The sequence below is a fragment of the Pituophis catenifer genome, unplaced genomic scaffold (assembly GCF_029215685.1).
Source record: "Pituophis catenifer annectens isolate HBS135680 unplaced genomic scaffold, rPitCat1.0.hap2 SCAF_18, whole genome shotgun sequence".
NCBI lineage: Eukaryota > Metazoa > Chordata > Lepidosauria > Squamata > Colubridae > Pituophis > Pituophis catenifer.
This window is the reverse complement of record NW_027256898.1, coordinates 825,148-844,297: the sequence shown is the minus strand read 5'-3', so window position 1 is coordinate 844,297 and position 19,150 is coordinate 825,148. Positions and strand designations below refer to the sequence as shown.

The 19,150-nt window shown below is 45.3% G+C and overlaps 1 protein-coding gene across 1 annotated transcript in view; it reads right to left on the bottom strand.

Moving 5' to 3' along the window:
• Window positions 1-1,546: 1,546 nt before the first annotated feature.
• The window catches only part of ESPN (espin), a 36,190-nt gene continuing 18,586 nt past the window's right edge, over window positions 1,547-19,150 (bottom strand). The window contains exons 7-14 of the mRNA XM_070956335.1: window positions 18,796-19,064; window positions 15,497-15,649; window positions 14,481-14,667; window positions 11,309-11,454; window positions 10,168-10,440; window positions 3,621-3,700; window positions 3,308-3,319; window positions 1,547-1,717 (exon numbers count right to left, since the gene is read on the bottom strand). Coding sequence (XP_070812436.1) covers window positions 1,570-1,717; window positions 3,308-3,319; window positions 3,621-3,700; window positions 10,168-10,440; window positions 11,309-11,454; window positions 14,481-14,667; window positions 15,497-15,649; window positions 18,796-19,064 — 1,268 coding nt within the window. The 3' untranslated portion in view covers window positions 1,547-1,569. The remainder of the gene's footprint in view (window positions 1,718-3,307; window positions 3,320-3,620; window positions 3,701-10,167; window positions 10,441-11,308; window positions 11,455-14,480; window positions 14,668-15,496; window positions 15,650-18,795; window positions 19,065-19,150) is intronic.

Here is a 19,150-nt window from a genome sequence, read left to right as displayed (position 1 = left end):
GGAGAGCAGTTTTTTCTTACTGTGAATCACAAAAAAATTTTTAGAGACAAACACGGTGTGTGTGTATATATATGTTTGTGTGTGTGTGTGTGTCTCTGTGTATTAACTCCAGCCTTTTTGGAGTGCCTCTTCATGCACTTAATAATAATAATAATAAAACTTTAATACATTTGCTGGTCCCACCTGTGAATTCTTTGATCTGCAAGGTGCCTGGAGTTCCACAATTAAGAATGGTGATAAATTAAGGTTTTACCAAACCTTTGTAATGATTTGTCTTTGTAATTCTGCACTTGATATGGCCCAAAGGGCTGATCAATAAATAAAATTGAATTGATAAATTAAGGCAGGCTGTTGAATCGTAGTTAAGCCGGTGCTTTGCATGCAAACAAATCTTGCTTTAAAGGCTGATGTTTCCAGGAAGTCAGTTTTACATACCGGTAGTCTTCGATTTACGACAATTCAGCCCGAAATTTCGGTTGCTAAGCGAGATGGTTGTGAAGTGAGTTTTGCCCCCGTTTTACGACCTTGCTTGTCACAGTGAATCCCTGCCGTTGTTAAGTTAGTAACCCAGTTGTTAACTGAATCTGGCTTCCCCATTCACTTTGCTGGTCAGGGGATCACATGACCTTCCGGGACAGTGCAACTGTCATAAGTACATGCCAGTTGCCAAGCCCCTGAATTCTGATCACATGCCCAAGGGTCGTAAGTGTGAAAAATGGTCCTGAGTCACTTTTTTCAGTGTAACTTCAAACAGCCACTAAGTGAATGGTTGTAAGTCCAGGACTACTTGTAGTGACCTCACCAGCATTGGCCAATCGGTGCTCAGCAGTGCCAGCTATGGAAAATTTGGGCCATTTGCAAATTTTTTTTTCTTTTTTTCCCCCAGAATTTGCTTTAAGACAGGGTCGATCTTCAGAACAGACCAGATGTTGGTTTAAAATTAAATCTTTGCAGTTTGCATGATTAAAGTCGCCTGTATTGAATGGACAAAAGACCAGCATTTGAACAAAAGAAATTTAGATAAATGAGGAATCGAAAGGGAAAGATCCTGAAAGGATCTGAGTTTGGGTTGACGGACATTTAGCGAAACGAGTGAACGAGAGGGACAGATCCCAAAAGGATTTGGGTTTGGGTTGAACGAGTAGACATTTCGCAAAACGAGAGATCGAGAGGGACAGATCCCAAGAGGATTTGGGGTTCAACAAATGGAAATTTAACCAAACAAGTGATCGAGAGGGACGGATCCCAAAAGGATTTGAGATCGAACGAATGGAAATTTAACAAAACGAGTGATAGAGAGGAAGACATCCTTGGTGGATCTGGGTTTGGGTTGAGCAAGCGGACATTTCGCAGAACGAGCGATCGAGAGGGACAGATCCCAAAAGAATTTGGAGTTGAACAAATGAAAATTTAACAGAACGACTGATCGAGAGGGAGAGACCCTGGATGGATCCGGTGACAAGCGTAGAAGATCTGGAGACTGCGAACCAGAAGACACGGATCTTTGCTTTTCCCGCAGCTGCCAGGCTCCAGGATCAAAACGGGCATCCCCCAAAGTGCGGAGAAGGGTTAATATTTCACCATATCTCCTTTTTTGAGGATAATCTGCCTTTGCCACGGGGTCAGTTTGTTCTCGTCAAAGCCGAGAGTCTTTAGTTTCTCCACTTGTTCCTTCTCCTTCTCTTCCTCGATCCGTCGCAGTTTTTCTTCCTCTTGTCTGTCGGAAAAGAAACGAAAGAAAGAAACAGAAGATTAAACAGAAAGAAGATACAGAATGCTACCAAACGTGGAATTTATTTTATCAATGGCTGGGGAAAAAAGGGGTAAAGATTAGGAATATATTTTATTTTATTTTATTTTATTTTATTTATACAACCCAGACAACACAAATGTTTATTAAGCATGTAATATGCAATGTAACTTTCACAGATGTAAGAATCTACATGTTTGAAACGTGATAAATAGTATAAACTTGTATAGAGATAAGGCGTTGTATTAATTATAAGGCAAAACTTGACGAAAATGGTTAAACGGGAGACGCCACACCATGTCCAATGTTTTTAATTTGTATTACTAATAAAAAACTTTTTTTTTTTAAAGAAAGCATGTAATAGTAGAAAATTAATAAAACTTTATTTAAAAAAAAGAAAAGAAGCTAGAGGCCGATAGAGTTAGTGACATGCCCAGCGTTTAGTGACTATTCAAAGTTACAACAGTCCTGAAAAAGGAATTTAGGGCTGTTTTTCACCCTTACAACCGTTGTAGTTATCCCCAGGGTTGTGTGATCCAAATTGAGACACTTGGCAACCAACTGGCTCATATTTATGACGGTCGCAGTGTCCCGAGTGATCCTCTTTTTATGACCTTCCGACAAGCTAATTCAATATATATGTGTTTTTCTATCGAGGCACCTGGTCTACCCCAGCATGTGGGAGGGAGCATCCTGCTTCCCTTTCGCCTTTCAGCTCCAATGCAGGAACCCTCAAGCAGTCGCATTCACGACAAACCATTTTACACCAAATTTATATTTATATATATGTGTGTAAAACAAAAAAACAGACATTTTGCGAGCTCTGGAACTAAAATAATTCAAATTTTACTCTACTAAGCTTTCCTCAGCCATCTGCTGACATCGTCAAGAGTATTAAACTACCATTACAGAGATCTCTGCTTTTATATTCGTATATTATAATACGTTCCTATTTCATCAAGCTGGCCTGACCTAGATTTTCCTCTTTTAAATGGGAATTTTAAATTTTGGTTTTAAATTATTGGGATTTTAAAATGGTTCAGCCAAATTTATTTAATTTGTTTTATCTCTATTTTAAATTTTGTATCTATATGTTTTATTTTATGGCTGTTCACCGCCCTGAGTCCTTCGGGAGTAGGGCGGTATACAAAATAAATAAATAAATAAATAATAAATAAATAAATAAATAAATAAATAATATGCCATTAGTTCCGGAGCTCGCAAAATGTCTTTTTGCTGTACTTCTTTGTTTTACAAATATACCTGGAACTCGTATTTTTAGAATAGTTTGCAATATGTATATATAAATATAATGTATAATTGAATATATAATTAAATTTTTATGGCACCCATCACCCCTACAAGGTGACTCTGGCCAGGTTTTATTATCTTCTTCCCGTCCAGCGGTGATGTTTTCCAACCCTCGAACGCTCTTTCATCTGGATCCACGTCCTATCCAGCCTAAGGCTGTGCCTGATGGGTCCAGGGACTCAGACGCCTTATGCAGAGAAAACGGGCACGCAAACCAAAACATTTAGCCGCCTTGCCGAGACTCACCGTTTTTGCAACCTGCAAAAGAAAGAAACAAACCACAACAGACAGGTTAGTCTTGAAAAGTAGAAGTGCGTTGTGTGATTTCACACCACGCCGAACAGACTGATAGGTTCGATGCTATCGCAAAATGCGGGAACAACAATCGCACACTTCTTTGTTTCTCCCGGATCAATTTCGGAAGAAGCACCAAAACACTGAGGATGTTACCTAGTTGGGTCATAAGACGTCTGCAAGGAAACCACCAAGCCCAGAGAGGACCAAGGACCCGCCGAGTTCAACCCCGAGCTACAAAATCTTCTCTCCTATCGATTCTTACCTCTCCTCTTCCATCTTTTTCCGGAAAATATCCCGTCTCCAAGCTGGCATGCCAGCCAGACGGGCCTCATCTTCTCTTTCCTGGAGAGACAAGACGAAGAAAGGAAGAAGAAGAATCAACACCCACCGAGTAGGAAGGCGTTGAGAAAAGAAGACGGGGAGATGCCGGAAGGAAAGAGAGCGGTGACCTTGCTGGAAATATGCAATATTACCTTTCAGTAAATGAAAAACGGATGAAACGTTTTTTAGGTCCAGAGAAAAGGATAACATTTTGGAGGCGATTCGGACAAACACCTCCCTACTCTGCAGAAGTATAAGGGGGTGAAATTCAGCACAATTAGGCTTGTTCTCTCATTATAACCAATCTCAATAAAATACAGGTAGTCCTTGACTTATAATCATTCGTTTACCGACCTTTACAAGTCCTGGGGAAAGTGACTTACCGTCCCTTATGACTTTTGCCGCATCCCCATAGTCAAATCTGGGCATGTATTTACAACCGTTACTACTACAACCAGTAGTAACAAAATGTGAAACCCTCCTCTGGTTGCATTCGCGATTTCCCAGCCGGTTTCCGATAAGTCAATGGGGAAGCCAGATTCGTATAACGACCATGTGACTCACTTAACCACGGCAGCCATTCCCATAACACACACACACACACAAAAAGTCAAAAAATTGGATGTGACTCACTTAGCAAGGGAAATTCTGGTCTCCATTGTTGTCGTAAGTCGAGGACTACCTGTGTAGCAGTATCTTTTAATGGGTAGGAGGGTGAAGGATTTCTTTTTAGAGGAAGATGGGGGTGGAAATAAATTTCACGGGGCGGCCGACAGTGGTGGGGTAACCCCAAATCTATTTTTCTTCTTATTTATCTGTAGCTCGTTCGTCTGCAACTTTTTCAAGGGGTGTGACCCGTTTTCGAATTACGTGGATTTTCTAGCTAATCCACATCCCCTTTGCCTCGAGCAGGGGGATGGACTAGATGACCTCCCAGGTACCTTCCAACTGTGCTATTCTGCAAAAGCAAAAGTTACTACTGCACTGCAAAAGTGACTTAGGACCATTTTGCACGCTTATGACCAGTGCAGGTGATCAAAATTCAGAGGCATCCTAACAAATCATTAACAATTGTTAAATCACTTAACAATTGCGGTGTTCGTTTAACAACCACCACGCAAAAAGGCCATAAAATTGGATTGATCTGTGAGCTGGGGAAATTCTGGGAGTTTGAAGTCCACCCCTCTTAAAATTGCCAAGGTTGTAAAATGCTATTTTAAAGCAAGTTGGAGCCCCCGTTTCACTTTAAAAATACTTCTAATGTTGGGTACTTTTAAAACTTCGCTGTACAACGATCTGATACAATGGTAAATGAAATTAAAATTCCCACTGGACATAAAGCTATCGATTTCACTGAGGTTCAAGGTTTAGACAAAAAAGAGCTGCTTTTTTAATTCGTTCGCTTTTTATCCCTGAATAAAAAAGATCTCTAAAACGTCGAGAATCTGTGCCACTAAAATTTGCTTCCATTGTGTTTGGAAGTCAGAGTCAAAAATGAATTATTCAGATTATTTTTTTATGCGGTGTTTGGCTCTTCAATCGTTGATTGGAGGCTAGGATCAAGATTTGTAAAGTCTAAACAAACACAGGGCGTAGAAATGAAAATACCCTGATGCATTTTAGCTCCTTTGTCTCTCTCTCTGCAATGACAAAAAATGCCCATTTTTTTTTTGCACACAACAATATTTTATTTCTTCAGACAAACTTCAGGGGAAAAAAAAAAAAGCAAATTTCCATCAAAATGAAGCCGGTTCCCCAATTTAATTGAGGATGTCCCCCTATTTTTAGTAGTAAGTGATGATAATCATAAGAAAATAATTAGAAAAACTTGCATAATAACACACACACAAAAAGGAGCCATTACACTCTGGCCAGGATAGGAGAGCACGCCAACAAATCGCACACTCGGGGGCCAAAGAGATGTTAATTTGTCTCTTCGCATTAAAATTGTGGCAAAGTAAATAGTTTCAGGATCCTACCATCCTTCTCTGGTGGGGGGGGGGAAGGGGTTGAAAAGAGAATTGATGGAACTATTAAGGGAAGGATAATCAATATTTCTGAAATAAATTACATTGACACACCATCAACTCTAAAACCACCTCATTCGCTGCAAAATGACTTGCTGGAACTCTACCGTGACGTCTGAATGACGTTGCGTGGAACACGTGATCGTCACGCAAGCTACGTGGATGAGGCACGGATGTCATTTGGCATCACGGTGCACAAAGCTTCAGTTTCCTGCCCTGTGGAAGCTTGTCCATGCACACTCTACGCACCACACATTAATCCCATGCGTTGAATCTGCACAACATGGCTAAGGTACAATGGATCCTGCTTAGTAGCAGTAACAGAGTTGGAAGGGACCTTGGAGGTCATTTAGTCCAACCCCCTGCTCGCGCAGGACACCTGTACTAGGGATTCGAACTCCTGACCTTTCTGATTGACAAGCTCAGTGTCTTAGTCACTGAGCTACCTAATCAGTTTTGGTGACTGAGTGTGTTGCACATCTGGCATAAATTGATTTTTTTTAAAAAAAAACCTAGATATGGGGTCCTGTTTGGTCCTAAACGCCCTCCCTGTCTGATTGTGCCTTTATCTGCTTCAAACTTTCTTGATTCCCAAATTGTCCAATAACTAAGCGTCCTTGTACAGTACAACTCTTCTATTTGTTGTTCCTTCTACTCAAGAGTTGAGTAGCAAAGTGGATTACGGTAGCTTTCTTTCCACCTGCCCAAAGGTCCCACACAAGTTCTGCTGTCGTTGTATGTGCAAGGAGCACATCACAAAGATGAAGAGTGAGTTCCGTTCAGGGCTGCAGCTCTACGTATGCCTTGGAACGGTAGTGATGTTCTTGGTTGATCTGAGAATCGGGTGCAGCAGATCTTGAGGGAACTCAACTGTGGTCCATTCGCATGGTCCACCAAGACCAGCCAAAGTCCTAGTTAGGAGAACCTAACCGTCTTACCAATGTTATTTGGGAGCTTTCTGGATTGGTGAAGGACCGGTTCTAGATTGAACAGATCCGTGTTTAAGAAGCTATCTTCTGCAAATATATTCTCCAACCACCCAGGAAGCTGGAGCCTCAGATGTCAAACATCTCGGCCTCCTTCTCTTTCCAAAACGAGAAGCTACGGTCTATATAGCGGCAAATGTCATCGTTGCTGAATTCTCCAAGCTCTGAAATGATCTGGATGGAATTCTTCCTACTCTTTAGAGCTGGAACAACAGCTAGCTCATCTGCAACGGACGTGGGCTCTTGGGTGCTACTGATCAAGGACTGAGAGGATTCCTGGTGGGAGAGAATAGGGGGAGAATGTAGGGTTTCGGCCGGGACATCCACACTGGGTGTGGTCCCATGATCCACCACCAGGTTGTCTCTGAAGAACCTCTGCTTGAGGTCCTCAAAGCCATCCAGCCAATCCCGCTTCCCAGCCTCCACTTCCTCCATCACCACTTTGTGAAAGTGGCGGATGAAGTCCCAGCTGTGGCTGCCCAGACGGTCGAACATCTCGTAGCAGAGCAGGTGGCGAAACTTGCGTTCCTCCCGGCTCATGTCCATCTCCAGCAGCTGGAAGTAACCTAGCATGAAGAGGTCCAAGGTGAGGCTATCGTACTCCACCGGTGAGCCGTCGACGTGCGGCAAAAAATGTTCGGGCCAGTAGAAAATGTCAACGTGGCTCAGGCGGCGGATCTGTCTGGTAGGAACCTGGCTGATGATACTTCTCCAGTGAGTGAGCAGCTTGCCCACCACTTGACGCTGCTTCATGAAGTACAAGAGCTGGTGGTCCTCACTGGGTTTCGGCTCTGAGACTATCAACGCAGACCGGTTATACGCTTGGTCGTCTACCTCCAAATCAGGACCCGACATCTCCCTTATCCTCCTTGGCTGGACCTGCCTGCTCGAATAGATGAAGGTCCACCTCTTCCAGTGCTCCAGGAAAAGGTAGACAATCCGTTCCTTTCTCAGGTCGATGTAGTCTTGGATGCAACTCAGGTCCGTCTGCACTGGGAGGCTCCTAGTCATGTGGTCAGGGCTGAACATGGTTTCTGCGAAGGAGTCTCCTCTGGAGAACGAGCTGGGTCTCACCTCGTACAGAAGAGGCGCATGGGACAGCTGAATGGGGGGTTCCAGACCACCGATGGAGGCTTCCTCATCTTCCAGGACAGTGAATGGCTCCAGGCCCATGACGTAGTCTTCTTCCAAAATGGGCTCGCATCCGAGAGTGAACTGGGCTGTTCCCACCGGCAGAGAACGCTTCCTTTTGTACACCCGATTGGTTGCTTCGCTGATCAGCTGCGCCTGCACATGGACCTCGTAGTTGGCTTTCAGATTCTTCACCGACACCCCCCACTGCATGATCTCCTTCTCCACCTCCTCCCTGGTGCAACTGAAGGACTGAGAACGGGCTATGTGGCTCGGGCCGTCTTTGAACGTTGGAGCTGCGGAGGGGAGCGCCTGGGCATCTTCTGTCTTCTGCGCCAACACTTCAGAGGTCACCATGTCAGCCAGGCTGGTGGCTTTGCCACCCAGCGTGGCCAGCAGGATGGACATGCTTTTCAAGAGGATGGAGATCTTGTTGCACCAACCCGGGAGGTCCTCCGCCCGGCCGTGCATGCACTTGGGGTTGACGGTGAAGTGTTCCTTCACTAAGGCAGCCGAGACAGGCAACAGCTGCTGCAGCTCCTGTTCCAGCTGTTCCAGTTCGGTCTCGACTTTCTGCACCTTGTGCACGACTTGAAGGTTCTGGATCTGCTTCTCGATACGAAGGATGTCGTCTTCGGTCATCAGTTCCCCGAAAGGTCCCAAAATGGCGTTGTGAGCATGGGAATACCGCCAGCCTTCCTGGGGGTAGCAATTCCCAGATCGTAGCTACGCAAGACAAAAAGAAAGCACAACCCAGAGGGCGAGGAGGGTCCCTCAGGACGGGCCACTACATCATCCGCGTTCTGCACACCCTCTTCGCCTTACATGTTACTTCGTGGTGTAATGAGAACGGAGTGCTTGGCTAAAAACTCCGTGCGGGTGAGACAAGCCTGCCCGGAGAAGGTGAGTGGAAAACTGGACGGCCGTATCGGGAGAGAAAGACCAATACTTGTCTGATCGGGTGGATAGGCATGCAAGAGAATCGCGCAAGGACACCACGGCATTAATGGCAGGTGCCGCGAGAAGCATTCACACGTTACACCATGAAGCGGTCATGTAAGGCATTTAATTCCTGCAGTATCTGGCAGCAAGGTGTCGAAGAGAGCTTTTGGATGCACAGGTCGAATTCGGTAATCTGGTGGGAAAGGTTTTGGGAAGTCGCCGAATATCTGCGGCGGACATTTTCACCGCCACCACCGCTGTGCAGAGTGATACCAGTCCTCGCCTGGCCCATAGTGCAGGTTAAATGAGCTTCAGAGTTGGTCACACCAGGTCAGCACACACAGCCATGCAGAGAACACGCCGGAGCACCGCAAGCAAAGTAGAGACAAGTCAGAAAGGAAGGACCCCACTTTCTCTCAATATGGCCTTCAGGGTCTGCAAAAGACTTTTTGACTGTGAATCTCCATTTACGGGGCCACAGACCTTGCCAATCTCAGAGAACACCAAGGAGCCTTCAGCCTTCCTCCTCCTCCTCCTCCTCCTCCTCCCTGCAAACCCCACTCAGTTCTAACACTGACAATGTGACCTAGTTGGGCCATGAAATGTCTGCAAATAAAACCACCAAGTTTAGAGAGCTCCAAGGACCCCACAGTCCTCCTCCTCCTCCTCCTCCTCCTCCTCCTCCTTTCTTCAAACCCCCCTCCCTTCTAGCTCTGATGACATCACCTAGCTGGGTAATAAATCGTCTGCAAGAAAACAACCAAGCTCAGAGAACACCAAAAACCCTACAGTCACCGCCACTGCCATTATCATCGTTGTCATTGTCGTTGTCCTCCTCCTCCTCCTCCTCCTCCTCCTCCTCTCCCTCCCCCTCTCTGCAAACCCCCCTCCCTTCTAGCTCTGATGACATCACCTAGCTGGGTAATAAATCGTCTGCAAGAAAACAACCAAGCTCAGAGAACACCAAAAACCCTACAGTCACCGCCACTCCCATTATCATCGTTGTCATTGTCGTCGTCCTCCTCCTCCTCCACCTCCTCCTCTCCCTCCCCCTCTCTGCAAACCCCACTCCCTTCTAGCCCTGATGACATCACCTAGCTGGGTAATGAAACCTCTTCAAGAAAACCCCCAAACTCAGAGACCACCAAGGACCCCACAGAACCAGCAGGAGTCAAGTGTACGTTAGTGGAATCAACAGTCTGGCCACGGAACCAACTGATCTTGAAACCCTACTCCCCCCCCCACGTGCTCCTACTGGACCATCTTCTTGCCTTTGAAGACAAGATCTAGGTTTATGTTTTTCTTGGGGTCCGGATTGAGGATCCACACACCACGGAAATGGGGTCACAGCACACCATCACACCATGCCGCTGAGCGACCGCCCCGTGTCTGAGCCATTTACCTGGCGTCTCTGCTCTTCCTCTTCCTGGACCTTCATCTGTAGCTTACGCAGCATCACTTGTCTTTTCCACTCTGGGAGGGGCCTCCCCTGCTCATCGTGCGTGGGGATCAGGCCCTCCAGGTCCGTGTGGCCGGTTGGGGTCCCGAAGGGGCTCATAGAACCGTTGATCTCCAGCTTGGGCGAGCCGGAAGCTCTGAATCCGGAGGCTTCCTCGGGAGTAGAGGGGGGCGTTGGCGTCCCCGCGGGAGACGAGGAAGCTGTAGGGAACTCAGCCTATTGAAGAAGGGGAAAAAGTGGGCGGCGTCAGCGAAAAGCAGAGCTTGGAAATAATTCTAGCTTTTATCTTTAAAAGTAGCCCCCAATTTACAACTGCTCACTTAGTGACTGAAGTTAGGATGGACCTACCTAGGAGGAACTTTTGACATGGATATGAAGTTCTGATGGCTGCCCAACTTCTCTCTGAAGTCATGTGACTACAATTTGGATGCTTGACATTTTCTTTCTTTCTTTTCTTTCCTTCCTTCTTTCTTTTTTCTTTCTGTCTTATTGTCTTTCTATCTCTTTCTTTCTTTCTTTTATTCTTTCCTTCCTTCCTCTTTCTTTTTTCTTTCTTATTGTCTTCCTTCCTTCCTTCCTTTTTTCTTTCTGTTTTATTGTCCTTCCTTCCTTCCTTCCTTCCTTCCTTCCTTCCTTCCTTCCTTCCTTCCTTCCTTCTTTCTTTTTTCTTTCAGGTTTATTGTCTTTCTTTCTTTCTTTCTGGTTTGTTGTCTTTCTTTCTCTCCCTCTCTCTTTCCTTCTTTCTTTTTTCTTTCAGGTTTATTGTCTTTCTTTTTTTCTTTCTTTCTGGCTTATTGCCTTTCTCTCTCTCTCTCTCTCTCTCTCCCTTTCTTTCTTTCTTTCTTTCTTTCTTTCTTTCTTTCTTCTCATTCATTCATTCATTCATTCATTCATTCATTCATACCTTAAACTGCCTTTAGTTATTTTTACAAACACCTTCCTGCCTTAGCCATGGAAGCCAGGGAACTTCGAACAGTCACTAAACGAAGGATTGCAAGTCAGGAATTATTTCTACTCCAGGCTCAAGGAAGAGAAATAAAAACAGACCGGATGAAGAGGGACCCAATTTCCAGGCAGAACTTACGTTGGTGCCCGCTTGGCCACAGCCGAAGAAGATGGTGGTGAATCCCTTACTTTGAGGGGTTGGCTTCAAATTCTTCCCGGCTTTGATTTCGGCCAGCAGCTCCGAATTGTCGGCCGTCGGGGACATCATGTTAAAAGATTTGGTGCCTGTGGGGCAGGAGAAGAAAGGAAGCCATGGTTGACATCAGGGCACTTGGGAAGGACGCGGGCAAAGAGACGGGAAGGAGCACGGGGGAAACGAAAGACAAAATGCAGAAAACTGGCCGTTTGCAATTCAAATGATGGTTTTCATTGCTTTCAAGTGTTTTTAAAGATTTTAATTATAATGTATGTTTCTGAATGGTGAGTTGCCCGGAGTTGTTTGCTGAGATGGGCAGGTATAGAAATAAAAATAAATAAAAATAGACTAAAGTCATATGATAAAATAAATAAATAAAATAAAACGTAAAATAATGAATAGAATAGAAAATAGAACAGAAAATAATAAGAATAGAATAGAATATAGAAAATAAGAATAGAATAGAATAGAATAGAATAGAATAGAATAGAATAGAATAGAATAGAATAGAATAGAATAGAATAGACCTCTCCAAGGTCCCTTCCAACTCTGTTAATCTGTTAAATCCCCTTTTTTTCAAAGCCGTTATAACTTTCAACGGTCACTAAATGACGTAAATCAAGGACTATCTATGGGTCCCTTTTTACAACATTTTTAAAATCTGCTTTTCTGCAGCTGGGCTTGTGGCTGTCTCAAAGGCCAAAGATATATTTTCCTAAAACAATAACACGGAATTTAAAAGCTAAGCAGGCTGATCGGTCCAGCTGGGAAACAATGCAAATTTTAAACCTTTGTGTGTGTGTGTGTGTTTGGCACCTATGCAAATCAGAAACCTTTGTCTACATTGGGCCGATTCAGGACCTGCAGGGAAGTTGGAAAATCAGCCCGTCGGGGATGCAAAGTTTAAAAGCCGAGTTCCCAAGAATTCAGTTTCCATTCTGTAGCCAGCTGGGTGACTTTGGGTCAATCGATGAGACAGGGTTTCGTGCCTGAGCAGGGGGTTGGACTAGAAGACCTCCAAGGTCCCTTCCAACATTCTATTCTGTTCTATTCTATTCTATCCTATATTCTATTTCTCTATTTCTTTTCTATTCTATCCTATATTCCTATCCTATCCTATTATTATGTATGTTATTCTGCTGTCCTGTCCTGTCCTATCCTATCCTATCCTATCCTATCTTCTATTCTAGTCTAGTCTAGTCTAGTCTAGTCTAGTCTAGTCTATTCCATTCCATTCCATTCCATTCCATTCCATTCCATATTTTCTATCCTATCCTATATTCTATATTCTATTCTATTTCTCTATTTCTTTTCTATTCTATATTCCTATCCTATCCTAATATTCTATTCTATTCTATTCTATTCTATTCTATTCTATTCTATTCTATTCTATTCTATTCTATTCTATTCTATTCTATTCTATTCTAGGAGACTGGGAGTTCTAGTCCCACTTTAGGCATGAAAGCCAGCTGGGAGACTCTGAGCCAATCCCTCTTTCTTAGCCCAGACCAGAGGCAGAAATGAATAAAGAAAATAAACAAAGGAAAAGAAATAAATGATGAAAGAGAAAAAATGAACCAGAGAGAACATCAACCCTTTATAAGAGGGTAGGGAAATATTTCTTTTTCTCCATTTATAATGGCAATCTTCAGGCTTGCCAAGGGAGTGCAACAAAGCCCATCCTCCTGGGCCAGGGAGGGGGAGATCTCAGGATACTGACAAGTGTCAAAACCTCCTGTGGGGAGAGGTTGAAAAGAGCAGGAGTCGCAAAAAGGGGAAGGCATTAACAGTCTACTTTGGGAAAACGAGATGCCATTAAGAGATGCCAACCGAGGCTGGGTTCCAGGGCTAATTGGCACACGGCAGGGATGCCAGCCAAGCTGGGACCTCCAGGAAGCTCTGGGGACCAAACAAATGTGAGGAAAGTCACGTGGGGGCCCTCGGCTGAGCATCGTGCACGCTTGAAAAGAGCCCTGGTTGAATTTCTCCTGGGTGGAGAAACAAGAGAAAAAGGTTTGGGTGGAAAACAGAAAGGGCACCCAGGATTGGAGGTTCTGGCTCAATGGAAGGAGAGAGGGAAGAGAGAAAGAAAGAAAAAAAGGGAGGGAGGGAGGGAGAAAAGGAGAGAGAAAGAAAGAAAAGGAGAGAGAAAGAGAGAGAAAAGAAGGAAGGAAGGAAAAAAGTAAACAAAACAAGAAAGAAACAAAGGAGGAAGAAAGGAAGGAAAGAAAAAAGAGTAAACAAGACAAGAAAGAAAAAAGGAAGAGGAGAAGAGGGAGGAAGGAAGGAGAGAAAATAAAAGAGGGAAGAGAGAAAGAAAAAAAGAAGGGAGGGAGAGAGGGAGAAAAGGAGAGAAAAAAAGAAAGGAAGGAAGGAAAAAAGTAAACAAAACAAGAAAGAAACGAGGAAGAAAGGAAGGAAAGAAAAAAAGTAAACGACAAACGAAAGAAAAAAGGAAGAGGAGGGAGGAAGGAGGGAGAGAAAATAAATGAAGGAGGGAGAGAAAGTAAAAAAGAAACAAGAAAGAAGGAGGGAAGGAAAGGAAGGAAGAAGGAAGGAAAGAAAAAGAAAGAAAAAGATTTTCATTTGAGGTTTTTTACCTTAAATACATGGTAATGTTTCTGGTTTGGCCAACAGGCTGTTTTTTTAAGAAAATGAAACTTATAATTTCCTTCATCAACAATTTCTCTGATTTTTGCATATCAAGACTGCTTGGCGAAAGAGAGAGAAGGGAAAAAAACCCAGAAAGATGACTCAGCCAGTCAAAAAAAAACAAACCCACAGACATTTTCTCATCTTTCTGTTCCTGGAAACCACCTGCCCCCAAATCAAATGACGGAAAACCAAACCTATCACTGGCCCAGAAAGCACAAAATCGAGCCTCTTTCTTAGGAGCAGTCTACCTGACATGCCAAAAGACGCTGGGCTGGGCAGAATTTGACCCAGGGATGCTGCAATGGTCGTAAGGGCGAGGAGAGGTCATAAGTCACTTCTTTTCAGTGCCGAACTTTCACCAAATGAATGAGTTGCAAGTTGAGGACTTTTGGGTGGCTGAATTTGCACCCAGGACCGCTTCTAAGATTTTGAGTGGGGGGTCTGAAGGGAAAAGACTTACTTCCAGTGGAAGAAGAGGACCTTCGCTGGCCGGTTGAGGGGGGTGTGTGCTCCGCAGGCAGGGGAGGAGGGGGAGGCGGGGAGCAGCCCCCCTCGGGGAGGGGGGGAGGCGGGGGAGGGGCCTCTCCGGTGGGCGTCTTCTCCGCCGTGCTTCCGTTGTGTACTTTCTGGCTGGAGAGAAGCGGAGCCTGGAGGGGGGGCATGAAAAGAAAAATCAGCAATGAAAAGACCCCCCCCAAATGCTTGCCACCGGTCCCATTTAACCAATCAAGCCATCTGCTTTTATTTAAATTATATATATCTATATCCCGCTATCAGCCCTGCGAGGTAGTCCTGAGTAAACACACGCTCGGAAGTACTAGTTGTTACTTTAATGTAAGGTTGCGTTGAGAGAATCTCACAATTCTGAAAGTGCCTTTCTCCGCCCCCATGTTTACAGCCTAAGAAACTAGGGAGGGTCCCTTCTGAGGTGCTTCCCCCACCCCACAACCCTAACTTTAACCCCCCCCACACACCCTTTTCTTTCTGGGGGGCTCAGCTGCCTCTATCTAACCATTGTCTAGTCTGAGTCTCTTCCTCCTGTCTCCCAAGGCCATTCACACCAACTATATTTCTGCCCCCTCCTCTTTATAGTCAAAGAAACTAGGGAGGATCCCTTCTGAGTGCTTCCTGTGTCCCTTTTTCATCCATGGGCTCAGCTGCCTCTTATCTGATTATTGTCTAGTCTGTGTCTCTTCCTCCTATTTCTCAAGGTCTTTCCCACAGACCATTACAATATTTCTGCCCCCTCCTCTTTACAGCCCAAGAAACTAGGGAGGGTTCCTTCCAAGATGCTTCCTGGGCCCTTTTTTTTTCCTTCTGAGGGCTCAGCTGCCTCTTATCTAACCGTGGCCTAGATTGCAGTTTTGCCAGATTGGAGAAAAACTCAAGTGGAGAATTGGGATCCGTTCTGGTTCTGCAGAATTCCCGGGCCGTCTGTCTGTGGTTCTGACTGGATCCCCAAAAACAGATTCTCACCTCCTCGCTGTGGGCCATCCTGGACGTTCTCCTGTTCTGCTCTCCACCTCCGCCGTTATCCAGACGTTTGTAGTAATCCCCCGTACTCGGCTGTTTGCTGAATCTTCTGGATCTCCTGCTGGAATCCGTCCGTTGCAGTTGTTGGCAGGTGAGCTAAAAAATAATAATAATAATAACCAGCTTTGTTAAGTTGGATCCCGGATGCCGAGAGGGAAACTAACTTTGGCAGTTGGCAAAGATTTGCACCAAATGATATTTTTTTGGACATATTTTACTTTTTCCTTCCTTCCCTTCCTTCCTTCGTTCCTTCCCTCCCTCTTTCTTTTCTTTCTTTCTTTCTTTCTTTCTTTCTTTCTTTCTTTCTTTCTTTCTTTCTTTCTTTCTTTCTTTTTCTTTCTTTCCCATCCTCCCTCCCTCCCTCTCTGCCTTCCTCTTTCTTCCTTTCTTTTCTTCCTTTTTTTCCTCCCTCCCTCCCCCTTCCTTCCTTCCATCCCTCCCTCTCTGCCTCCCTCTCTCTCTTTCTTTCCTTCCCTCCCTCCCCCTTCCTTCCTTCCATCCCTGCCTCCCTCCCTCCCTCTTTCTTTTTCTTTCTTTCTTTCTTTTATTTTTTTCCTTCCTTCCTTCCTGTCTTGTACTGTTTTCCACTTTTTATCTTTTCATATTTCCCCCCCCTTTCCGATTTTCTCTTCACCTTCCGTAGTTTATAATCCCATACAATATCCCTCCCTCCCTCCCTCCCTCCCTCCCTCTCTCTCTCTCTCTCAATCCTTCTCTCTCCCTCAGTTTCTCTACCATTATATGTCAAATGTTATTGGAGAAAATGCCAATAACAAAAGCCTCGCTGGCATTGTCCTTTCTCTCCACACGCAGGGCCAAATTCCACCTTCTGTTATCAGAAAGCAATTTTTCTGCCCTTTCATTTTTGTCTTTTCAGCACAATTCGCACTGAGGCCCTGGGCCGCAGTGTCATTTATTCTCCTTTGCAGCCCTGGCACCCATTTCCATTGCTAAGTTGTTAAGCGTGCTTTGCTCCGTTTTGTGACTTTTCTTGCCCCGGTTGTTAAGCGAATCGGGCTTCCCCCATTGGCTTTGCTGGTCCGCAGGTTGCAAAAGAGAATCACATGACTCCGGGACTCTGCGACCGTCATAAATATGAGTCCGTTGCCAAGCGGCCAGATTTTGATCACGTGACCCTGGGGGAAGCTGCGACGGTCGTACGTGTGAGAACTTAAGTCGCTAAAACGTCGGTCACCGAACGGACGGTTGTAAGTTGAAGACTAGTTGTGAACAATAGTGAAACAGTGGGAGTTTGCACACTCATGCTCCATTCGGCAGCCTTTGCCGGGAAAACCGAACCAATAAAAGGAATAAAATTCGCCGTGTTTTGAGCTACCATTTTTCCGTTTGCAAGCAGCCCTCCGTCTCCATCCCTTCTACGCTCCGTTTTTCCTTCCTCTTTTTTTTTTTTGCAAAAGACACTCAGACCGTCCATGTTTAAAAAAGAAAAAAAAAACTCTTGGCAAAGCACAAAAAGTGGATTATTTTTTTTTAAAAAAAAACCTCCTTTTCAAAAGCCACCAACGCCTTCGTCCCCTGCCTATTTTCCCAGATCAATTGAAGCGCCTCAATAGATCAACCCATGTGGCCATTTCCTTTATTTGCAAATTATTTTGCGCTCAAACCCTTCCATTTTCGCACATCATCCCTGCCAGATTCCGCTCCTAATGCCACAAAAGTGTTTTTTTCCCCCGTCGTTCTAATCCCAAGCAAAGCTCTAAAAAAGCCTCCAAGACTTTTAAAATATATATATATGTATTTTTCTGCCTTGCTTTCAAAAGTTTGCATCTCTTTTGCATCGCCGATCCTTCTCACCTGAGCGAGCCAGAAAGAAAATATATGTTTTTTTTCTTTAAAACCATATGAATAATTCTGCTGTTGCAGGTTGTCTTACCTGGGCAGGTGAGCGACGTGCCCCTCTGAGTTGCTTTTCCAGCTGCCTTGAAAGACAGAAGACACCTGATACCTGCCTATGGCACACCTGAGACAGGTGAGCCGGCCTCTCTGGTTACAGGGACTTTCGAGTCCATTAGCAACACCCCTTCGCTGCCCCCCCCGGTGACATCACCTGGATGGGAGGACCAATGGCAGCTCTGTAGGGTGTCTAGCGTACACCTGTCTGTCTGTCTGTCTCCGCCAAGTCGTGGGAAAATCCCAAGAGATTTTCACGGGAGGGGAATTCTGGATTCTCCTCCCCTCCCCAATTCTCCTTCTTTGACCCCAAAGAAATCTGGGTTCAGATCCTGGGCGAGTCTGGTTTGCTCGCACACCCAAGCAAAGTCCAGCTTCACAACTCCGGCGTCGGGATGGCGAGAGCGTCGCGCGAGGGGGAAAAAAAAAATCAAAATGCAAAGTCCGTACCAGTTTTTTTTTTTATATATCCCGGCGTAAAGCAGTATGAAAGTTGGCAAAGTTGCAAACAGGGCTGGACGGACAGACCAACCGACCGACCGACCGACTGAGGAAAGGCTGAATTCTTTTTAAAAACAAAAAACCCAAGGATTTTCTAAGTTTAACGGAATCGTACAATTGGAGGGAACCCCAGAGGTCATGTAGACCAACCCGCTGCTCAAGCAAGGGACCGTGTACTGTTCTGTGTCATGGCTGTCCGGTCTTTTCTCTAAAACCTCCAATGATGGAGCACCCACAGCTTCTGGAGGACAGAATCACAAGGTTGGAAGGGACCTTGGAGGTCATCTAGTCCAACCCCCTGCTCAAACAGGAGATCCATTCCAGACCAATGCCTGTCTGGCCTCTTTGCTTTCGTACAACTCGGAGCTGTCCAGCCTCAAGGCAGGACATCTCAGCGACTTACAACTGTCTGTTTAGTGACGGTTTAGTTACCGCGGCACTGAAAACAGGGACTGTTTTCAAAACTTACAAGAGTCAAAATTTAGACTCTCGGCAACTGACCCATATTTATGACGGTCGCAGCATCCCGGGGGGGGGTCACGCGATCCCCTTTGGCAAAGTCGACGGGGAAGCCCGATTCACTCAACGACGGTGTTCCTAACAACAGCAGCGATCCACTTAACAACGGTGGCAGGAAAGGTCTAAAATGGTGGGAGACTCACTTAGCAACTGCCCCGCTTAGCAACAAAAATTCCGGGCTCAGTTTTGGTCGTAAGTCGAGGACATGTTTCTCAAAACATGGCAACTTGAAAACCGGGTTGGGGGGGGGACGGACTTCCAGTCCCAGAATCCCCCTGGGGCATCTAAGCCCCTCCCCTTAAATTCCTTACCTCTTGTTTGAGGGTTTCACTGTCCACATGTCGAAGGTTATTTTTGGCTTGGACGTAAATCTCGGCGGTGTGCGGCATTTCGGGGGGGTTCGGTGCCGGGTAGCCTGGTGGTGGGGGGAGGCCCTTGGGGCGAGAGGGGGGAGAAGGCGCTGGGAAATTTGGAGGTGGGGGTGGAGAGGTTTGGCTCCCTGTCTTTGCGGGACCCGGGGCCAGTTCTGGGTTTAGCATGTCCATATAGGTCTGCATATTGGTGAGCGCCGTTTCGGGGACTCCTGGAATAATACAACAACAAAAAAAAAAAGGAGTTGACTGATATTCAACAGGTAGAGCAGCTTGCAAACGAACTCTACCAGTT